Source organism: Entelurus aequoreus, linkage group LG01 (assembly GCF_033978785.1).
Source record: "Entelurus aequoreus isolate RoL-2023_Sb linkage group LG01, RoL_Eaeq_v1.1, whole genome shotgun sequence".
Lineage (NCBI taxonomy): Eukaryota > Metazoa > Chordata > Actinopteri > Syngnathiformes > Syngnathidae > Entelurus > Entelurus aequoreus.
In genome coordinates, this window is record NC_084731.1 from 99826073 (window position 1) to 99850072 (window position 24000).

General features: G+C 39.8%; 1 protein-coding gene across 1 annotated transcript in view; it reads right to left on the bottom strand.

Annotated features, from left to right (window-relative positions):
• Positions 1 to 24000, bottom strand: part of rhobtb3 (Rho related BTB domain containing 3) — a 109084-nt gene that overhangs the window by 51000 nt on the left and 34084 nt on the right. The window contains exons 5-7 of the mRNA XM_062063555.1: positions 23777 to 23885; positions 4311 to 4506; positions 4021 to 4217 (exon numbers count right to left, since the gene is read on the bottom strand). Of these exons, the coding sequence (XP_061919539.1) occupies positions 4021 to 4217; positions 4311 to 4506; positions 23777 to 23885 (502 nt within the window). The remainder of the gene's footprint in view (positions 1 to 4020; positions 4218 to 4310; positions 4507 to 23776; positions 23886 to 24000) is intronic.

A 24000-nucleotide genomic window follows, 5' to 3' on the forward strand; every position in this document is an offset into this window, starting at 1 on the left:
ATGGGGTCTGATGGGGTCTGATGGGGTCTGATGTGGTCTGATGTGGACTGATGTGGTCTGATGTGGACTGATGTGGTCTGATGGGGTCTGATGTGGACTGATGTGGACTGATGTGGTCTGATGGGGTCTGATGTGGTCTGATGTGGACTGATGTGGACTGATGGGGTCTGATGGGGTCTGATGGGGTCTGATGGGGTCTGATGTGGACTGATGTGGTCTGATGTGGACTGATGGGGTCTGATGGGGTCTGATGGGGTCTGATGTGGTCTGATGGGGTCTGATGTGGTCTGATGTGGTCTGATATGGACTGATGGGGTCTGATGTGGTCTGATGGGGTCTGATGGGGTCTGATGTGGTCTGATGGGGTCTGATGTGGTCTGATGTGGTTTGATGTGGTCTGATGGGGTCTGATGTGGACTGATGTGGTCTGATGGGGTCTGATGGGGTCTGATGTGGACTGATGTGGTCTGATGGGGTCTGATGGGGTCTGGTGTCCCAAAGCTGTGTCAATCCCATGAAGAGTCAGTGAGTGTGTGTGCAAGGCAACACTGCAAGACCTGTGAAGTTGTGCTTTATGTACAGTATATGTCTGAACTGGCATCAGGTCTGCTTTGACTGTACACGTTATGAACAAAAGTAATGGGACACCTTTTCTAATAGACCCAAGAAGCCATTTTGCTGCTGTAACAACTTTGACTTTACTGGGAAGATGGAGAGTGTAGATTCTACTCATCAATTATATATGATGGCTTCAAATCAGGGCTCTTCTGCACAAACATATTCAAAAATGGTTGAGTGGTACTCAGGTTTTCGCACGCCTTACTCTTCATAGTAGGGTTGTACGGTCTAGCGGTACTAGTATACTATCGCACCACTAATGAATCAAAAACGGTGCTATACTCTGTTTGAAAAGTACTGGTTTGCCATTTTTACGGTCATGACGGCGCGTCGTCGTCACGTCATGACATTGCTGGTTTTACCAGCAGAGGAGCATGTTTGGCAGCGCACACACACAGAGTACTTACAAGCAGACACAGTGTGTAGACAGAAAAGAGAGAATGGACGCATTTTGGTGTGAAAAGTAAAGATAAATGTTGAAGTTATAACACTGAAACACCCTCAGGAAGAGCTGCTTTAACACATGGCTAGCTAGCTAGCGGCTAACATCCATCCACAGTGTTTTAGCTACTTCTAAATCACTAATCCTGGTCTCCATGGCGACAAATAAAGTAAGTTTCTTACAAGTAACATTATCACTGGAGGACAAGGAATAGCTAAACATGCTTCACTACACAGCGTAGGAGGATACAATAGCTCACCACCGTCACAATGTAAACAAATGCCATGGGTGGATCTACACCTGACATCCACTGTAATGATACCAAGTACAGGAGTGTATGTAGTCGATACTACTCCATACTTGCCAACCCTCCCGTTTTTAGCGGGAGAATCCTGGTATTCAGCGCCTCTCCCGATAAACTCCCGGCAGAGATTTTCTCCCGACAAACTCCCGGTATTCAGCCGGAGCTGGAGGCCACGCCCCCTCCAGCTCAATGCGGACCTGAGTGGGGACAGCCGTTCACACGTCCGCTTTCCCAACAGCTTGCCTGCCCAATGACGTCATAACATCTACGGCTTTTAGAGAGTAGAGTGCACAACAAGGAGAGAGAGTTCTTGGTTTCTTACGTGGGTTTATTGTTAGGCAGTTTCATTAACGTCCTCCCAGCGCGGTAACAACACACAACAACACACGTCACGTTTAGTCTACCGTAAAGCAGTTCGTCTGCCGTAAACAGCAATGTTGTGACACTCTTAAACAGGACAATACTGCCCCTTACTGGATAGCCTGCAGAACACTGAAATTCAAGTATGTCTTTTATTTATATGTATAATAAAATAAAAAATAAAATAAAAAAATATATATGGCTAGAATTCACTGAAAGTCAAGTATTTCATACATATATGTACATATATTATATATATATATGAAATACTTGATTTGGTGAATTCTAGCTGTAAATATACTCTCCTCTTAACCACGCCCTTAGCCACGCCCCCCTCCCACCCCCCCCACCCCCGATATTGGAGGTCTCAAGGTTGGCACGTATGTACTACTATGATTACATCAATATTTTTTCCTTTTTTTAAAACTCATATTATGTTTATAAACTCAGTAAATATGTCCCTGGACACATGAGGACTTAAATTACGATCCTGTAACTACTTGGTATCAAATCGATACCTAAATGTGTGGTATCATCCAAAACTAATGTCAAGTATCAAAGAAGAGAAGAATGAGTGATTATTACATTTGAACAGAAGTGTAGATAGAACATGTTAAAAGAGAAAATAAGCAGATATTAACAGTAAATGAACAAGTAGATTAATAATCCATTTTTACAGTTTGTCCCTCATAATGTGTACAAAATAATAGGTGTATAAATGACACAATATGTTACTGCAGACTAATTAGGAGTCTTTGTTTGTTTACTTACTACTAAAAGACAAGTTGTCTAGTATGTTCACTATTTTATTCAAAGACTAAATGACAATAATAAACATATGTTTCATGTACACTAACATTTTTTGTTAAAATAACGCCAATAATGCCATTTTTTGTGGTGCCCTTTATTTACAAAAGTATGGAAATACACTTTGGTACCGGTACCAAAATATTGGTATCTGGACAACACTATAGTGAACATACAGTATGTTTGGGTGTCTGGAACAGATTAATGAGATTTGCAGTATTTCTTAAGGGGACAAATGCTTAGTTTTTCTTGTGATTGGATCCATGCCTGACCTTTGGAACCAAAACAGAGGTACCACTGTACTACGGTCCATGTTTTATGCAGTGGGGGGCAGTCGTGTTGGAGCAGGGAAAGGATCTTCCCCCATGGTTCAAAATGTCTGGATTAAGGGAATAAGACCCTGAACAGGGCCGGCCCGTGGCATAGGCCGTATAGGCAAATGCTAAGGGCGCCGTCCATCAGGGGGCGCCACGCCAGTGCCACAAAATGTTGGAGAAAAAAAAAAGTTGGTACTATTATTTCTAAATACAAAAAATAATCCCACGTGAATTAAAATGCAAAGTAAAGCATATTTAATAGAAATATTATTTGTTACAACATTACGCCCCCCCTCCCATCCCCCCGCACGGTGCGCCCCCTCCCTTCCCGTATCATGACTCTTACCACATCAAAAAATCAACACAAGATGTCAAAACGGCCAAAACTGTCAGGTGCCCAGGGAAGACAAAAGAGAAAAGAAGAGGAGGAGAAACGAGAAAAAGACAAGAGGTAGCAGGGAGGTAACGTTAGCCTACATTAAATTATTTGTCTGTTACATAATGTGATAGTAACCTGGCTTTTTAGCATTAAGCTAATGTTACATGATTCGGCAATTGCTAATCAATAAGTAGCTAGTTCTGTTTTAACGTCGGGTTAATATTGTGGAGGGGGCTAAATTGTTATGGAAAATAATAATGTAACGTTAGGTAATTACAGTACTCCCACCTTACATTCCTCAGGGACATTTGTATTAGATCTTTTAAGCAGGTGTTTTTTGTTGACATTGTTATTGCCTTCTGGTTAGCTAATGTTTGCCCTGCAGGTAATAGTCACTTTTCCACCCCTTTATATATTAGGTATAGTTGTAAGCCTAGTTGTTAAAGTGCACATCATTAATGTTAATTAAGCAATATCACATGAGAGGGAATGCTGTTTTTTAATTGGAGCACTGCTGTGATTCGGTTAAAGATAATCATAACATAACATTCTCATATAATATGTTAATTTGCTTTCTTGAAGTAAAAAAAAAAGGTCAAAGACAAAGCTATTCGGTTTCTTGTGAGTATATACACTTCACTGCCGATGTGGGGGGGCGCCACCTAAAATCTTGCCTAGGGCGCCAGATTGGTTAGGGCCAGGCCTTACCCTGAATAATGACTTCACGCGAGTCCCAAGAGTGGTGTGTATATCTTTGAATAGTGTGGCCCTATGTCACTGTGTTGTGACTCACCTCTGTAGATGAACATGAGGGTCTCCCACAAGCACATGCACAGCAGGGGGTCCTTCACCACCAGACGAGAGAGGCGACCGGCCAGGTGTCCGTCAGATCTGGGCATGTCATCAATAATCCCCCCGTCCCAGGTGGAGAGTAAGGAATGGGGTGTGGCGTCCCTCTCCCTGCAGATGCAGCGGGACTGTGGACGTTCCCTGCGGAGGCAGACAGCAGGAGGATGTAGGATGGCCGGCAGCACCTGCTGGCGACCGACAGATGGCCACAAAGCAGGACAACATCTCTCCTACCTGGTCTTGGGCCCCAGGAGCAGCTGTCGGAAGTACGGGCTGACGGCGCAGAGCACGGAGGCGTGGGCCCAGCCCAGCTCTTTCCCAGAGTCCCCCGCGTAGAAGGCCACGTCGGCGAACTGCACGCCGCGCTCCAGCAGCCACTGCATGTCCTGGGAAAAACTGGACTCTTCTACTCGGATAGGAGGGAGGCGAGCTGAGCGGAGGGAGGAAGAGGGAACAAAGCAGGTGAGGATGGTGTATACCGTATTTTCCGGAGTATAAGTCGCACCGGCCGAAAATGCATAATAAAGAAGGAAAAAAAACATATATAAGTCGCACTGGAGTATAAGTGGCATTTTTTGGGGAAATGTATTTGATAAAAGCCAACAGCAAGAATAGACATTTGAAAGGCAATTTCAAATGTCTAAAGAATAGTGAACAACAGGCTGAATAAGTGTACGTTATATGAGGCATAAATAACCAACTGCTATGTTAAAGGCCTACTGAAAGCCACTACTAGCGACCACGCAGTCTGATAGTTTATATATCAATGATGAAATCTTAACATTGCAACACATGCCAATACGGCCGGGTTAACTTATAAAGTGACATTTTAAAATTCCCGGGAAATATCCGGCTGAAACATCGCGGTATGATGACGTATGTGCGTGACGAAGTCCGAGTAACGGAAGTTATGGTACCCCGTAGAATCCTATACAAAAAGCTCTGTTTTCATTTCATAATTCCACAGTATTCTGGACATCTTTTGCAATTTGTTTAATGAACAATGAAGGCTGCAAAGAAGACAGTTGTAGGTGGGATCTGTGTATTAGCAACGGACTACAGCAACACAACCAGGTGGACTTTGTTGGAGCGCTAGCCGCGCTAGCCGCCGACCTCACCTTGACTTCCTACGTCTCCGGGCCGCCAAACGCATCGGGTGAAGTCCTTCATCCTTCTGCCGATCGCTGGAACGCAGGTGAGCACGGGTGTTGATGAGCAAATGAGGGCTGGCTGGCGTAGGTGGAGAGCTAATGTTTTTAGCATAGCTCTGTGCAGTCCGGTTGCTAAGTTAGCTTCAATGGCGTCGTTAGCACAGCATTGTTAACCTTCGCCAGCCTGGAAAGCATTAACCGTGTATTTACATGTCCACGGTTTAATAGTATTGTTGATTTTCTATCTATCCTTCCCGTCAGGGGTTTATTTATTTAGTTTCTATATGCAGTTAAAGCAAGATGCTATCACGTTAGCTCGTAGCTAAAGCATTTCGCCGATGTATTGTCGTGGAGATAAAAGGCACTGAATGTCCATTTCGCGTTCTCGACTCTCATTTTCAAGAGGATATAGTATCCCAGGTGGTTTAAAATACAAATCCGTGATCCACAATAGAAAAAGGAGAGAGTGTGGAATCCAATGAGCCAGCTTGTACCTAAGTTACGGTCAGAGCGAAAAAAGATACGTCCTGCACTGCCTCTCAAGTCCTTCACTGTAACGTTCCTCATCTACGAATCTTTCATCCTCGCTCAAATTAATGGGGTAATCATCACTTTCTCGGTCCGAATCTCTCTCGCTCCATTGTAAACAACGGGGAATTGTGAGGAATACTAGCTCCTGTGACGTCACGCTACTTCCGCTACAGGCAAGGCTTTTTTTTATCAGCGAGCAAAAGTTGCGAACTTTATCGTCGATTTTCTCTACTAAATCCTTTCAGCAAAAATATGGCAATATCGCGAAATGATCAAGTATGACACATAGAATGGATCTGCTATTCCCGTTTAAATTTAAAAAAATAATTTCAGTAGGCCTTTAACGTAACATATTATGGTAAGAGTCATTCAAATAACTATAACATATAGAACATGCTATACGTTTACCAAACAATCTGTCACTCCTAATCGCTAAATCCCATGAAATCTTATACGTCTAGTCTCTTACGTCAATGACATCAATAATATTCAGTGTTTCCCACACATTCATTTATTTGTGGCGGCCCGCCACAAAAGAATTACGTCCGCCACAAATTAAAAAAATATATATATATATTTTTTTTTTTTGTCCTGTCCAGCTTCTCAGGCAAATCATATACCGTATTTCCTTGAATAGCCGCAGGGGCGTTAATTAATTTAAAACCTCCTGTCACTCCGGCGTTTACTGGAAACCGGCGGGATGGTCGTGCATGCGGTAATTATTTTAAAACCTCTTCTCACTCCGGCGTTTACCAAAAGGAATCCATAAAATTTAGGCGTGCGCTTTGAGTGTGATGTAAGCATAGCATCATGAAAAGCACATTTAATAAGAAAAAAACGTTATTATGGTCTTACCTGTACTTATAAATGGAGTCCATTTGCAGCTCCTTCTGACCAAAAGCATCGATAACTTGTTTATAGAAGTCTTCATTATTTTCTTTTTTCCGTTTTAAAAGTCTCTCTGTCTCGATGGAGATATTCCTTTAATTATTACCTCCTGCTTCCATTGAAAGTCCAGTTTAGAAAACTGTTTTATTTTAGATACCGGTATGTAATCCTCCATGTTAAAAGGAAGAAAAAAAAATCTCTTGCTGCGTGTATTCACTTCTTCTGCAGTACCGGAAGTCGCAAGAAGGATCACTAGCGCGGCAGCGCCCTCTACCACCAGGAGGCGGGAGTCATTTAATGACTTATACAGTATTTCACACACGCAGCTACGGTATATTAATAAAACATAGCTGCTTACTGTTCTCTTTAGCATACTGTACCGGTATTCAATAGCTTGGACCTTAAATCCTACTGAATAGCTCTTTATCTTTTTTCCTTTGTGCGATTGTAAACTACTGAAAGCAGCTTCCTCCATTTTGAAAATGAGGACAGGTAAAGCGTCACTCGTGACGTAACGAATTTGACCCGGTGGAAGTTCTAGCCATATGCTAAATATTTTGCGAAACGAGTTTGACCCGGTGAAAATTATAGACATGCGATAATAAAATTAATATTTTGCGAAACGAGTTTGATCCAGCTTCAATAATAAACCGGCGATAAGGCCAAGCATGCGTTAATTATTTTGAGAAACGAGTTTGACCCGGCAGTAATTCTAGACGTGCGAATACTATATTCCCTGCGCCAATTCAAGGAAATATGGTAGTTGATGTAGATGCCCATATAGGCTGTTCACATTTACTTTACAAAAGAGAAGTGTAGGATACTTTATTTGTATTTGACCACTACTGTTTTCTGTTTATTTGTTACTGACTGTGGCAGGACACCTCTGCCTCTGTTTCACTTTATGTTGCTGGTAAATAATATGCTTGTAGTAGTAGGCTAAAGTTAAATTATTTAGTATGCACTAATTAAAGGGGCAGAGCTTTAAGGGACATTTTAGCTTTTATATTTTATAAGATATATTTTTTGTAGAACCACAATTAATAAATATATTTCAGTGAATAACTTATTGTTCAAATCTGTATATAAATATGTACATAAAGTGTTGTAATTATATTGTAAAATGGATGGATGGACGTTTAAAACAAAACTGTTATTATTAATTAGTAAGTATAAATTTTTTGAGCCTTTTTAGAGAAAATCATATCATTGTAGTAAATTATGCAAATTACTCGATGATGTCATAGTGACCACGCCCATAGCCACGCCCCCACAGCCACAGGTATCTTGGCAGTTTATGGGAAACACTGATATTATTTGATATTTTACGCTAATGTGTTAATAATTCCACACATAAGTCGCTCCTGAGTATAAGTCGCACCCCCGGCCAAACTATGAAAAAAAACTGCCACTTATAGTCCGAAAACTACAGTAATGGTGTGGAATTCGTATGAAGTAGGGCGGTGCCCATTCCAATATTTTGGGACCGGTACTAAAATGTATTCCGATGCTTTTCAAAATAAAGGGCACCACAGAAAAATGGCTTTATTTTGACCGAAAATCTTATGATACATTAAACATTTTCTATTGCAATCAAAGAAGAATTGTGTCATGAAATAAGATAGTGAAGGTTCTAGACAACTTCTCTTTTAGAAGTAAGTAAATGTATGCAGTAACATTTTGGGTCATTTCCCATTCTATTATGTTGTCTACATTATGAGGGACAAGCGGTAGAAAATGTATTATTAATCTACTTGTTCATTTACTGTTAATATCTGCTTATTTTCTCTTTTAACATGTTCTATCTACACTTCTGTTCAAATGTAATAATCACTTATTCTTCTCTTCTTTGATACTTGACATTAGTTTTGGATGATACCACACATTTAGGTATCGATGCGATACCAAGCAGTTACAGGATCATACATTGGTCACAAAGAAAGTCCTCATGTGTCCAGGGACGTATTTACTGACTTAATAAACTATTTTAAAAATGACCAAACACTTAATGATACTAAAAAATAATGATGTAGATATTGTAGTTTCCACTAGATACAGCTCTTGTATTTGGTATTGTTATAGTTGATGTATGTAAAGATACACCCATTTGTTTACACTCAGGAGCGCTAGCTTGTTGTTAGCGGTGAGCTATTGTATCCTCCTACGGTGTGTAGTGAAGCATGTTTAGCTATTCCTCGTCCTGCAGTGATAATGGTACTTGTAAGAAACTCACTTTATTTGTCGCCATGGAGACCAGGATTAGTGATTTAGAAGTAGCTAAAACACTGTGGATGGATGTTAGCTGTTAGCTAGCTAGCCATGTGTTAAAGCAGCTCTTCCTGAGGGTGTTTCAGTGTTATAACTTCACCTTTGTCGTTTTTAAGTCCAAATGTGTTCATTCTGCCTCTTATTTGTCCACAGTGTGTCTGCTTGTAAGTACAAAGTGTGTTGCTGAACATGCGCCTCTGCTCGTAATACCAGCCATGTCACAACAGCGCGCCTTAATGTCCACGGAAGGAAACAAAAAATACCGGTATTTTTCAGGTATTTTTAACGGGAATGACGGCGTGTCGTCGTGACATTGCTGGTTTTACCAGCAGAGGAGCATGTTGGGCAGCGCACACACACAGAGTACTTCCAAGCAGACACAGTGTGGAGACAGAAAAGGGAGAATGGACGCATTTTGGTGTAAAAAGTCAAGATAAAGGTGAAGTTATAACACTGAAACACCCTCAGGAAGAGCTGCTTTAACACATGGCCGGCGTCACAATGTAAACAAATGCCATGGGTGGATCTACACCTGACATCTACTGTAATGATACCAAGTACAAGACCGTATCTAGTCGATACTACTATGATTACATCAATATTTTTTATCATTTTTCCTTTTTTTTTAATTCATATGTTTATAAAGTCAGTAAATACGTCCCTGGACACATTACAACTTAAATTATGATCCTGTAACTCAGGGGTGTCCAAAGTGCGGCCCCGGGGGACATTTGGGGCCCGCAGCTAATTGTTTACCGGCCCGCCACACATTCTGCAAATACTATTGTAAAAATAAAAAAGAACATTAAAAAAAGTGGAATGAGGTGAAATCTAACGAGAAAAAGCTGCAATGTTGACACAAAAGCTGCCATGCAGGCTGTTTTGTTTTCTTTTGTCTTTCTTTATTTTTCTTTTTTTGCCATTTCTCAAAAAAAAAAAAATATTGAAGAAAAAAAACCATGTTATAATGAATTATTTTCAGGGCTCCAATTACTTCAAATATTTCACTTTTATGTGGTAAACATTGCATATATTGTGTAGTAGCCGTATAAAAACATCAAAGTTTTCTTTGACAAAAGCACATAAAACAAACAAAATAATAGTTCCAGCATAAAATGGACAGATATATCTGAAGTTGATCTCGTAACTTAAGTGTTGAAAGTAAAAGAAAAACCTAATAAAAATGTATCACTTTATGAGTGGGGGACCTATTGGATCCCAAATATATTTAGTGATTTTTTATTGATCTTTTCACTGTGATTACTCAAAAATATGAAATAATTAAAATCAATGGTGTCCTGCATTATTGATCTTTTAGGGCTCTAATTACTAAATACTGCATATTTCAGTTTTACTATAAAAAAAACAGTTGTTTTTGACAGAAAAGCCATAAAACATTTTTTTTAATTTGTATTACTTTATATCAACTTGAAGTTGATATAGAGATTTACTGTAAGCGTTAAATAATTTAAAAATAATAATAATCTGACTTATTTTTAACATTTTAATGACTGAGACCCTTTATGGTCCCCGGGACCCCTAAAGGTAAAATAAATAAAAAATGCATATATTTTGTTATGGTTTGAAAATGAAAAATATCAAACTGGCCCCCACATGCTTTAATTTTTCCGTGTGCGGCCCTCAGTGGAAAAAGTTTGGACACCCCTGCTGTAACTACTTGGTATCGGATCCATACCTAAATGTGTGGTATCATCCAAAACTAATATAAAGTATCAGAGAAGAGAAGAATGTCATGTCTGTGTTAATCATGTTTTTGTTTTGCTTGGGTTTTGGGCTCTTTTTTTAGTTCCTGGTTGCACTTCCTTGTTTGGTTTGGTTTCCATGGTCACCCATTAGTTTTCACCTGTCTTGTCACGCACCTGTTTCACATCCTCATGTCACGCACCTGTCTCACGTTTTCACTAATCATGTCAGCAGTATTTAAGGCCATTGTTGCCAGGCAGTCGGCCTGGCGACATCACTCTGTTCACCTCTGCACACTTCATGCCTTATCAAGTAAGTTTTTTCTATTCATGCCACAGTTAGCGACTTTTGTTCATGTCCTTAGTTTTTTGCCCACGTGCAAGTTTTTGTTTCATAGTCAAGTTTGTACCTCCGCCTTGTGCGTGCCTTTAGTTTGTTCCTTTTGTTATAGTAAAAAATAAATATGTCCTTACCTTCAAGCCATGTCCGCTCCAACTATTATTGCATCTCGGAAAAACGAACCCGCCATAGTCCACATCATGACAAAGAATAAGTGATTATTACATTTGAACAGAAGTGTAGATAGAACATGTTAAAACAGAAAATAAGCAGATATTAACAGTAAATGAACAAGTAGATTAATAATCCATTTTTACAGTTTGTCCTTTATAATGTGTACAAAATAATAGGTGTATAAATGACACAATATGTTACTGCAGACTAATTAGGAGTCCTTGTTTGTTTACTTACTACTAAAAGACAAGTTGTCTATTTTATTGAAGGACTAAATGACAATAATAAACATATGTTTCATGTACTCTAAGATATTTTGTTCAAATAAAGACAATAATGCCATTTTTTTGTGGTGCCCTTTATTTAGAAAAGTATGGAAATACATTTTGGTAGCGGTACCTACACATTGGTATTGGGACAACCCTTGAATAATGGATAGTTGGTCAATCATAGTCCCATTAGGTCATCATTATGTCTGCTCACATTTTGCTCCAAAGCGAGCGTTCCCTACAACGACACCATAAGTAGATTGTTTTTTTTCTTTTTCTTTGGCGTGTTCTTGCAGGCCATTTTGGCAGCATTTCAAGCGGTTGGTGGTAATGTCATATTTACAAGCACAGCAGCAAAGCGCAGGGATGAATATACGACTATTGAGAGGGTGAAGATGTTTATTGAAATGCAGCATGCTGCTTGAAATGTCATCAAATTCAAACTTGGGAGGGAAAATATAAATTTGGTATGGAGGAACGACCGTCAACAAATTGGCGGGGAAGACTTTCCCTGCAGACGATGTCTCTCGCTCGCTTATTTGGAGGCCATGCTGCCTTCACTGTTGTCTTCAGTGAGTGTAAAGCATGCTTGCAATTTGGTCTTTGAGGGCTATTTCATTTGTAGTCATTATCCATCTGCTGGCAACTGCGGTTTTGTAGTCGTTCACTTTTAGGCCTTCTTCTCTTCTTCCTCTACATTCAAGAAGAGGCCCTTCATACCACTGTTCCAACGAACGACATTTCTCTACAGAATCTCCTCTCTGGTCAACAAAAGCACCATGAAGATTCTAGCGGGAACTCTCGTTCAACCCTTTTTCCATTAGGCATGCACCTCCTGGTACCCTAGCACCTCCAAAACCCTCAAATCTAAACTCCAAACACCCCAGTAGACCTCCACCCCAGATCCCACCTCACTCCTACCCACTTCTCCAAAGTGGGCTGGCTCAAGGTGGAGGACAGAGTAAAACAACTTGCACTGAGCCTGGTCTATAAAATCCGCTACACCTCCCTGATACCGAAGTACATGTCAAACTACTTCCTTAACGTAAATGACCGCCATAACCACAACACCAGGGGGAGCTCCACTAACCACGTTAAACCCAGATTCCCATCTAGCAAAGGTCTTAACTAGGGATGTCCGATAATGGCTTTTTGCCGATATCCGATATTCCGATATTGTCCAACTCTTTAATTACCGATACCGATATCAACCGATATATGCAGTCGTGGAATTAACACATTATTATGCCTAATTTGGACAACCATGTATGGTGAAGATAAGGTACTTTTTAAAAAAATAAATAAAATAAGATAACTAAATTAAAAACATTTTCTTGAATAAAAAAGAAAGTAAAACAATATAAAAACAGTTACATAGAAACTAGTAATGAATGAAAATGAGTAAAATTAACTGTTAAAGGTTAGTACTATTAGTGGAGCAGCAGCACGCACAATCATGTGTGCTTACGGACTGTATCCCTTGCAGACTGTATTGATATATATTGATATATAATGTAGGAACCAGAATATTGATAACAGAAAGAAATGGGGGGAGGGAGGTTTTTTGGGTTGGTGCACTAATTGTAAGTGTATCTTGTGTTTTTTATGTTGATTTAATAAAAATAAAAATAAATAAAAAATAAAAAAACGATACAGATAATTAAAAAAAACGATACCGATAATTTCCGATATTACATTTTAACGCATTTATCGGCCTATAATATCGGCAGGCCGATATTATCGGACATCCCTAGTCTTAACTCATTCTCCTTCTATGCCACATCAATGTGGAATGCACTCCCAACAGGTATAAAAGAAAGGGCATCTCTATCCTCCTTCAAAACCGCAATAAAAGTTCACCTCCAGGCAGCTACAACTCTAAACTAACACCCTCCCCGGATTGCTAATAATCAAATGTAAATAATCAAATGTATATACTTGTTCTTATACTTTCTGATCTCTCTCTCTCTCTCTCTCTCTCTCTCTATGTCCACTACTTGCTGTACATTTCCTACCAAGTCAGTCCTACACTGTTTCAATGTCCATTTCTCTGATGATGCAATTGTTGATGACTGAAGTGTTGATACCAACCAAACCTAACCTAACCCCCCGCCCCAACCCCCTCCTCATCCCACCCTCGGATTGTAAATAATGTAAATAATTCAATGTATATACTCTGATGATTAACTTGTGTGATGACTGCATCATGAAAATAGTATACCGTAATTTCCGGACTATAAGCCGCTACTTTTTCCCCTCTTTCTGGTCCCTGCGGCTTATACAAGGGTGCGGCTTATTTACGGCCTGTTCTTCTCTGACACCGACGAAGAGGATTTGGGTGGTTTTAGTACGCAGGAGGAAGACGATGACACAATGATTAAAGACTGACTTTTCATATACCGGTAGGCTGGTTATTTTGATAACGTACAGGCGAGCACTTTGTATTACTTTGCACCGTTGTATTAATTGTACTCTGCACGAATGCTGTTCGCCATGTCAAAGATGTGAAAGTTTGATTGAATGATTGAAAGATTTATAGTTAATAAATGGGACGCTTTGCGTTCCCAAACAGTCATCTCTGTCCCGACAATCCCCTCCGTGGTAGCAGGAACCCCTATATACTACGCTAATTACACATCAAAACCCTGCGGCTTATAGTCGGGTGCGGCTTATATATGGAGCAATCTGTATTTTCCCCTAAATTTAGCTGGTGCGGCTTATAGTCAGGTGCGGCTTATAGTCCGGAAATTACGGTATATCTGTATCATGAATCAATTTAAGTGGACACCGACTTAAACAAGTGTGAAAAACTTATTGGGGTGTTACCATTTAGTGGTCAATTGTATGGAATATGTACTGTACTGTGTAATCTACTAATAAAAGTCTCAATCAATCAATCAGCTATATGTCTCTCTTAAAGGGGAACTGCACTTTTTGCCCATGGTTCACAATCATTTGGTTTTTTTGCGATTTAACAAGAAAAAATTGTCTCGTTGTTGGTGGCTGGCAACGTAGCTAATGGGAGCCATCAATTCTACCTTTAAATCAGTCTAAAAATGACTTTAAAAAACGCCAACAATACAGTATTTTTCGAAATAGGGCGCACTTAAAAAAAATCCTTTCATTTTCCCAAAACTCGACAGTGCGCCTAATGTACGGAATAATTCTGGTTGTGCTTACTGACCTTGAAGCAATTTTATTTGGTACATGGTGTAATGATAAGTGTGACCAGTAGATGGCAGTCACACATAAGAGATACATGTAGACTGCAATACGACGCCAGTAAACAACACAGAAAACTTAAATGTTTGATTAAAACTAAAGAACATTACACGCGGCACTCAAAAATCCGTCAAAATGTTTTAGTACGACTTTGAAGCCACACCGCTTGATGGATTGTCGGCCCATTACGGACACCATAGTCAGAAATACCAGTATTACTATGGTGTGTGTATAAGGACCCATTAGCAGACATATTATCTGGTGTTTTGTTTCACAATATTATGCAAAACCAACTTTTCCTACCTTCTGGTACCTGCTGATGTGTATTTGGGATCTGCATAAGTCTGGAAAATGTGCGCATGTCCTTGCTGACACCGTAGTCGATAAGCTTCTTCTTTCTCTCTATCTTCTTGTTATGGGACATTTCTAATATAAAGTAGTGTCAAGTTCTTACTTATATCTGTCAGTAAACTCACCATGAAAGCACTAAAACATACCGGTGTCGTGACTTTACATTATTCACCCAAGGAACTTCAGTTATTAGAGAGTTTTTCACGGGACACATTTCGGGCGTTGTTGTTGCACTAGTGAGCCCCGGATGAGGAGATGCTGCTCCGTTATTGATGGAAGTAAAGTGTGAATGTTATTAAAACAGTTAGCGCCATCTTTTGACACTTCTTCCACTCCCGTCCTTGCACCGCTACACCGCTACAACAAGGAGAAGACGCTGTCCAAGTGGAGGCACGTAAGTAAGACGCATCCTGAAGAGACTGTCAGAAAGTGAGTTGAAGATGATGAGTAAAACATCATCTATGCAACATTTTGAGCAAACATTACATGTTATGTACAGCACAAGGAAGTCTTTTACATTTAGAAAATAATCCTAATAATATGACTCCTTTAATGCGCCTTTTCTATGAAAATAGACCTGACTAGAGCCGCTCATCGGCAGTGCGCCTTATAATCCCGTGCGCCCTATGGTCGGAAAAATACGGTACTTCATTTACGTTCCGTAGCCCGTATAATAACCAAGCTGTAGCGACGTTGTTATTGTAAGAGCAAACACTGAGGAACTCTTTTTCTAGCGTAGTAACACATCGGAGTGCTACGGTATTAGCCGTAAAAGCTCGCTACTAAAAGAGATAAGCTAGCTTCTACGACAACACGAAACGCGTTTGAGTTGGTAATGCACAACACTGTGATAGGACAGCAGAAACATGAACAGTATCTGTGAAGTATTATTTCATGCTAGCCAGACAGCGTACTGTTGGGATCGATATAAAGTATTTCATGCTAGCCAGACAGTGTACTGTTGGGATCGATATAAAGTATTTCATGCTAGCCAGACAGCGTACTGTTGGGATCGATATAAAGTATTTCATGCTAGCCAGACAGTGTACTGTTGGGATCGATATAAAGTATTTCATGCTAGCCAGACAGCGTACTGTTGGGATCGATATAAAGTATTTCATGCTAGCCAGACAGTGTACTGTTGGGATCGATATAAAGTATTTCATGCTAGCCAGACAGCGTACTGTTGGGATCGATATAAAGTATTTCATGCTAGCCAGACAGCGTACTGTTGGGATCGATATAAAGTATTTCATGCTAGCCAGACAGCGTACTGTTGGGATCGATATAAAGTATTTCATGCTAGCCAGACAGCGTACTGTTGGGATCGATATAAAGTATTTCATGCTAGCCAGACAGCGTACTGTTGGGATCGATATAAAGTGCGACTTCTTGACACGGTTTGGTCCAGCTGGCCAGGGACGTTTTTCCGGTTTATTTGGGTCAGCCCTCCATTTATGTGGAAATAGCATGGCTTCAAGTTCCACATTTTGCAGCTTGGAGTCACTTTCACCTCACTCTCTCGGCTTCCCTGCGCATCAACGTCTCACCCTTCCTTCGTGCTGGCTTCCACAAGCAGTAGTTCATCCTCAGTATATTCAGCTTCAAAAGTATAATTGGTGATCTTGATTGTGAACAATAGGCAAAATTCCCCTTTAAAAGACTTATCCAGCCTTTTCTCAGTTGTTTGAACATAAAGGCCTGCATGGATTAACTTTTACATTTTAATTAAAAAAGAATGAAGCGATGGTTTTTGGTGGAGCCGAGGGACCCTGCCTGTAGATCACAGTCCTTTAGAACACCAACACATTTGGGGATAAAATGACAGTTCAATTTAAAGCTCGACAGTCTGTCGTAAAATGTAGCTTTTCTAAATTGGCCCCAATAAAGCACTTTGATAGGCTAATCCCCGCCTTTATCGTCCCTCAGATGGATTACTGTAATGTGATTTAGCTTCGGGTTAGCTGGACCGCCATCGTACGCTCTCAGCTGGCGCAAACATGCTGTTGCGTATCTTTCAACGGGCCCGATATTGCCAAGATACCTGTGGCCATGGGGGCGTGGTCACCATGACATCATCGTATCATTTGCTGCGATGATGCGAATTTCTTTAAAAAGGCTAAAAAAATGTATACTGGTGTTGTCCCCGTACCAATATTTTAGTACCGGTACCAAAATGTATTTCGATAATTTTTTAAATAAAGGGGACCACAAAAAATGGCATTATTGTCTTTATTTAAACAAAACATCTTAGTGTACATGAAACATATGTTTATTATTGTCATTTAGTCCTTCAATAAAATAGACAACTTGTCTTTTAGTAGTAAGTAAACAAACAAAGACTCCTAATTAGTCGTATGCAGTAACATATTGTGTCATTTATACACCTATTATTTTGTACACATTATGAGGGACAAACTGTAAAAATGGATTATTCATCTACTTGTTCATTTACTGTTAATATCTGCTTATTTTCTCTTTGAACATGTTCTATCTACACTTCTGTTCAAATGTAATAATCACTTATTCTTCTCTTCTTTGATACTTGACATTAGTTTTGGATGATACCACACATTTAGGTATGGATGTGATACCAAGTAGTTACAGGATCATACATTGGTCATATTCAAAGTCCTCATGTGTCCAGGGACATATTTACTGACTTTATAAACATAATATCATTTTTTTTTTAATTAAAAAAAAAGATTTTGTGATGCTAAACAATATGGATGTAATCATAGTAGTATCGACTAGATACGCTCCTGTACTTGGTATCATTACAGTGGATGTCAGGTGTAGATCCACCCATGGCATTTGTTTACATTGTGACGGTGGTGAGCTATTGTATCCTCCTATGCTGTGTAGTGAAGCATGTTTAGCTATTCCTCCTCCTCCAGTGATAATGTTACTTGTAAGAAACGTACTTTATTTGTCGCCATGGAGGCCAGGATTAGTGATTTAGAAGTAGCTAAAACACTGTGGATGGATGTTAGCCGCTAGCTAGCTAGCCATGTGTTAAAGCAGCTCTTCCTGAGGGTGTTTCAGTGTTATAACTAGGGATGTCCGATAATGGATTTTTGCCGATATCCGATATTCCGATATTGTCCAACTCTTTAATTACCGATACCGATATCAACCGATACCGATATCAACCGATATATGCAGTCGTGGAATTAACACATTATTATGCCTAATTTGGACAACCAGGTATGGTGAAGGCAAGGCAAGGCAAGGCAACTTTATTTGTATAGCGCTTTTCATACACAAGGCAGACTCAAAGTGCTTCACAGACAACAAAGTGAAATGAAAGAAAATAAAAGCAAAATTAAAATGCAGACAATAAAAATAAAAACAGTGCAGACGTTAAAAGTTAAAAGATTAAAAGATTTAGCTGAAAGCTAAGGTGAACATAAAAGTCTTCAGTCTAGTTTTAAAAGTAGTCAGAGTTGGGGAGAGTCTGACATCTTCAGGAAGTTTATTCCAGCTATGTGTTGCATAGTGACTGAATGATGATCTCCCTTGATTTGAGTTTACTCTTGGAACCGCTAACAGATTGGTCTCAGAAGATCTTAGTGATCTAGAGGGCGTATATAGTGGGAGCATATCAGTGATATACTTGGGCCCTAGACCATGTAGTGATTTATATGTGAGCAGGAGGATTTTGAAATCTATTCTCTGATGTACAGGGAGCCAATGTAAGGATTTAAGAATTGCTGTAATGTGCTCACATTTTTTGGTCTTTGTTAGAACTCTAGCAGCAGCGTTCTGAACAAGCTGTAGCTGCCTGACAGTTTTTTTGGGAAGACCTGCAAGGAGACCATTACAATAGTCTAGCCTACTGGTCATAAAGGCATGTACAAGTTTTTCTAAGTCTTGAGCTGACATGAGCCCTCTAAGTCTTTTTACATTTTTGAGGTGATAGTAGGCCGATTTTGTTACTGATTTGATGTGACTGTCGAAGATAAGGTACTTTTTAAAAAAATTAGTAAAATAAGATAAATAAATTAAAACCATTTTCTTGAATAAAAAAGAAAGTAAAACAATATAAAAACAGTTACATAGAAACTAGTAATGAATGAAAATGAGTAAAATGAAGTGTTAAAGGTTAGTACTATTAGTGGAGCAGCAGCACGCACAATCATGTGTGCTTACGGACTGTATCCCTTGCAGACTGTATTGATATATATTGATATATAATGTAGGAAGCAGAATATTAATAACAGAAAGAAACAACCCTTTTGTGTGAATGAGTGTAAATGGGGGAGGGAGGTTTTTTGGGTTGGTGCACTAATTGTAAGTGTATCTTGTGTTTTTTAGGTTGATTTAATAAAAAAAAATTTAAAAAATGAAAAAACCGATACCGATAATAAAAAAAACTATACCGATAATTTCCGATATTACATTTTAACACATATATCGGCCGATAATATCGGCAGGCCGATATTATCGGACATCTCTAGTTATAACTTCACCTTTATCTTTACTTTTCGCACCAAAATGCATCCATTCTCCCTTTTCTGTCTACACACTGTGTCTGCTTGTAAGTACTCTGTGTGTGTGCGCTGCCCAACACGCTCCTCTGCTCCTAAAACCAGCAATGTCACCACGACGCGCCGTCATGCCCGTTAAAAAAAGGGGGGCTCTCAGCGTAAAGACTTCAATTCTTTGAACTGCACGCCACCTTCTGTCTCTGCGTTCTGGGGTCACGCCAACAACCGTCATGCGACACCGTGACACTCTTCTTAAGACCCATTTCTTTTCTTTGGCCTTTGGCACTGTGTAAGTTGTTGATGTTATCGTTATTTGGCTTTAGCTTAGTTTTTTATTGATACTATTTTATTTAGGTTATTCCTTTTATCCATGTTTTTATGTCTCAATTTCAGGTGTTTTTTTTAGATGTATCTCACTGTCTTTGTTCGCCTTTTATTATGTCTTTTATTCAGTATTCGCTACAGCACTTTGGCTCGCTGGTTATTTTTAAAGTGCTTTCCAAATAAAGTCAGATTGGAATTGATTGGAAGTGTCTGAGTGTGAAAAATAAAGTCAATAAAGTCTATTAGAAGTCATCCACGCCCACGTCAAAACACCGCTTGTTGCTTTCCTTCTGCGCACGCAAGATGACCTCGGTTTCATCAGTCCAAAGCATCCCATTCCAGAACACGGGAAGCTTTTACATGGATTTGTTTTATTGAATATTACCACAGTGTCGTGTGGTGATGGTCTGCAATCGTGCAATTCTGAAAATGACTGCAGAAAGCAGCCAAAGAAATTGAAAAGTGCATATCTCAAGCCAATAGAGCGCACAGTTTGGTGAATTAAAACGAAGGCAAAAGCAGCAAGAGCCACAAAGAAGCAAGAAGTGAAGACGGCTGCAGTGGAGAACTGGCCAAGAGTCCATGTGGAGGCTACAGGTTGTATTCACCTGATGTCACATTAACTATACCAGGCTCAAAGTGGTGGGCCTGTCTGTCGTCATTGCGTTCTGGGAGGAAATTCTCCTTTCTTGAAGAAAAATGCCCTATGCTTGACACCGTTTCACCAATCAAATGCAGTCACTGGTGACGTTTGACTCCGTTTCACCATTTAAATACAGTCCCTGGTGACGTTTGACTCCGTTTCACCAATCAAATGCAGTCACTGGTGACGTTTGACTCCGTTTCACCAATCAAATACAGTCACTGGTGACGTTTGACTCCGTTTCACCAATCAAATGCAGTCACTGGTGACGTTTGACTCCGTTTCACCAATCAAATGCAGTCACTGGTGACGTTTGACTCCGTTTCACCAATCAAATGCAGTCACTGGTGACGTTTGACTCCGTTTCACCAATAAAATACAGTCACTGGTGACGTTTGACTCCGTTTCACCAATCAAACAGAGCCAGGCGGTCACATGATTAACAAGCTTAAGCTTACATGAACTCAACTTCAAATTTGAGGAAGCACATGGCGGTAAGTAACGTTAGTAGATATTTTGGCTGTCACCGTAGGCTGATGTTAGCTTCCCTGCTGTGAATCACTGTCAAATGTACATCGTGTGGGGACATTTATTAATGCACTGCAGCCTCATAGACACACACACACACACACACACACACACACACACAGTCGCGCACGCACACACACACACCAATCAGAAGTGCACAGTGTGTTCCCAGGTGCAGCCCACACCTATCAGTTTATGGTTTGCGTAAAGGCTAACTTGTTATTTTCCTTTGTAATCTCTGCCTACTGAGCCTATGGTGCTGTTAAGTTATTGTGGCTCAATTTGCCTTAATTCTTTTTTATGTTAATGTATTATTATTTAATATATATTATTGTTTTAGTTGCTTAAGAGATATTCCTGGCTCTGAATTTGCTCATTGCTATTTTTATGTTTTTGTGCATTATTTGTTGCCGTCATCATTAAACGAACAGGTTACTCATCAGTTACTCAGTACTTGAGTAGTTTTTTCACAACATACTTTTTACTTTTACTCAAGTAAATATTTGGGTGACTACATCTTACTTTTACTTGAGTAATACATCTCTAAAGTAACAGTACTCTTGAGTACAATTTCTGGCTACTCTACCCACCTCTGGTAAGATCTGGCCCCTTGCGTACTCAGGTAGTTTGTACACGGTTTGCTGCACAGCAGCCATGTTGGTTTGGTGGCTCACCTCTTGGTCACGTGACTGAACACATCCTACCCACAATTACCTGACTTTGTCCAGGACTCTAAAAAGGCACTTGTAAAACCTTTTGAATTGAGGATGAAAGTCTACACTTTCATTTAGCAAAAAAAACAACTATTACTTAGGTGTGCAAACACTGTCTGTTAATGTGGGATGTTACTGTTCTTAAACAACGCACACCACTCTGGGTCAGTTCTCAGTGAAGGTCTCACATCTGTGGAACTCTTTGTCACTGGACTTAAAGTCACAGTGGGACATTCAACTTTTCTCCACAAGACTGAAAAAAAGGCTTGAGGAAAATGAGAAGTGTGAGCACTAGAACTGGGTGTAGTATGGACAAATGTGGCTAATTATTTTTATTTTGTATTTGTCTTAATCTTTTTGTATGTGTTTGGCACTTTTCTTTAAAAGCCTAACCAGGGATGAGGGTGGTAAATGAGCCCGTGGCTAGAAGTCTTATGTACTCTGACATGGCTTACCTGTGGGTAGTGTGGAGGACGCATATATGTTTCTTTTTACATAGCCATGTTTAGAGTAGCTAGTACTTTTCCTTTGTATATTCTACCAGTTTCTTTTTTGTCCTCAGATGCCTGTTTAGTGTCTTAACCATTGGAATGTGAAATACAACCCCCACTCTTTTCCTTATCAGTGTTGCAAGGGGGAGAGATGGGGGCTTTCTTTGTGTGCAAGGAGTTGGCTTTTCCGTTTGAATGTCAGATCAACTAGAGTAGCCGATATGAATGCATTGGTTAAGCTGATCTCCTAAAGCTTTAGTAAAACTTGAAAATATTCCAATTCTGTCTTGTTGGTCCTTCTTACTCAGCATGTACCGTATTTTTCGGAGTATAAATCACTCCAGAGTATAAGTCGCACCGGCCGAAAATGCACACTAAAATAGGGAAAAAACATATATAAGTCGCACTGGAGTATAAGTCGCATTTTTGGGGGGAAATGTATTTGATAAAATCCAACATCAAGAATAGACATTTGAAAGGCAATTTAAAATGTCTAAAGAATAGTGAACAACAGGCTGAATAAGTGTACGTTATATGAGGCATAAATAACCAACTGGTATGTTAATGTAACATATTATGGTAAGAGTCATTCAAATAACTATAACATATAGAACATGCTATACGTTTACCAAACAATCTGTCACTCCTAATCGCTAAATCCCATGAAATCTTATACGTCTAGTCTCTTACGTCAATGACATCAATAATATTATTGGATATTTTATGGTAATAATTTCACACATAAGTCCCTGCTGAGTATAAGTCGCACCCCCGGCCAAACTATGAAAAAAAACTGCCACTTATAGTCCGAAAAATACGGTATGTCATCGAAAGAACTTGGGATTGACCAGTAATTTAGATTCCCTGGGAGGAAGAGCTGGTTGATGCAACAGTAGCAATGTTTCATTGTACTCTCCCTGTCTAATAAATAACAAAAACATTTTAAAAAAGTTTTACTGAGGTCAAATTCCAACACTGATTAAATTGGTTTGGTCAAAGATAAGATTAATAATAAGTAATCCTGACTAATCCCACTATAACTGCCAATTACGGCGGGACGGCGTGGCGAAGTTGGTAGAGTGGCTGTGCCAGCAATCGGAGTGTTGCTTGTTACTGGGGTTCAATTCCCACCTTCTACCTTCCTAGTCACGTCCGTTGTGTCCTTGGGCAAGACACTTCACCCTTTGCCTCTGATGGCTGCTGGTTAGCGCCTTGCATGGCAGCTCCCGCCATCAGTGTGTGAATGTGTGTGTGAATGGGTAAATGTGGAAATACTGTCAAAGCGCTTTGAGTACCTTGAAGGTAGAAAAGCGCTATACAAGTATAACCCATTTATCATTTATTTATTTATTTAATTGTTGTTGCTCAGTCTGGTAGTAAAAAACAGTCCAGACTCAAATGGATTCAAACATTAGCTAAGCAAAGTAGTCTACCTTACGCTTTGTTTCCCGTCTAAGGAAAAGGAAATATCGATCTGGACCAAACCTTTTTTACTATTTATTAAGTTCCGCCGGACGGAAAAGGCAAACGCTCGATGAAAACATTAAAGGGCAAAACTCAAATGCCACTTCCATGAAAATACACTCATAAATAGTTGTGAAATAGTCCGCTGACCTGGTTGTTCCAAGTGAGGCGGACGCAGCTCGTTGATTTTATTTCCTCGCCTCTTCTCTGGCTTCTCTTTGACTTTGTGTTTCAGACACTGAATCATGAAGTACTCCAGCTGAACAATACACAAGGAGAGACACACTTATTCAAAAACAAGCTACAAAAATAAGTGTTGTCACGTCATTGCTGCTTTACTTAGGGAACAAATGGCCCCCATCAAAAGCTGTACT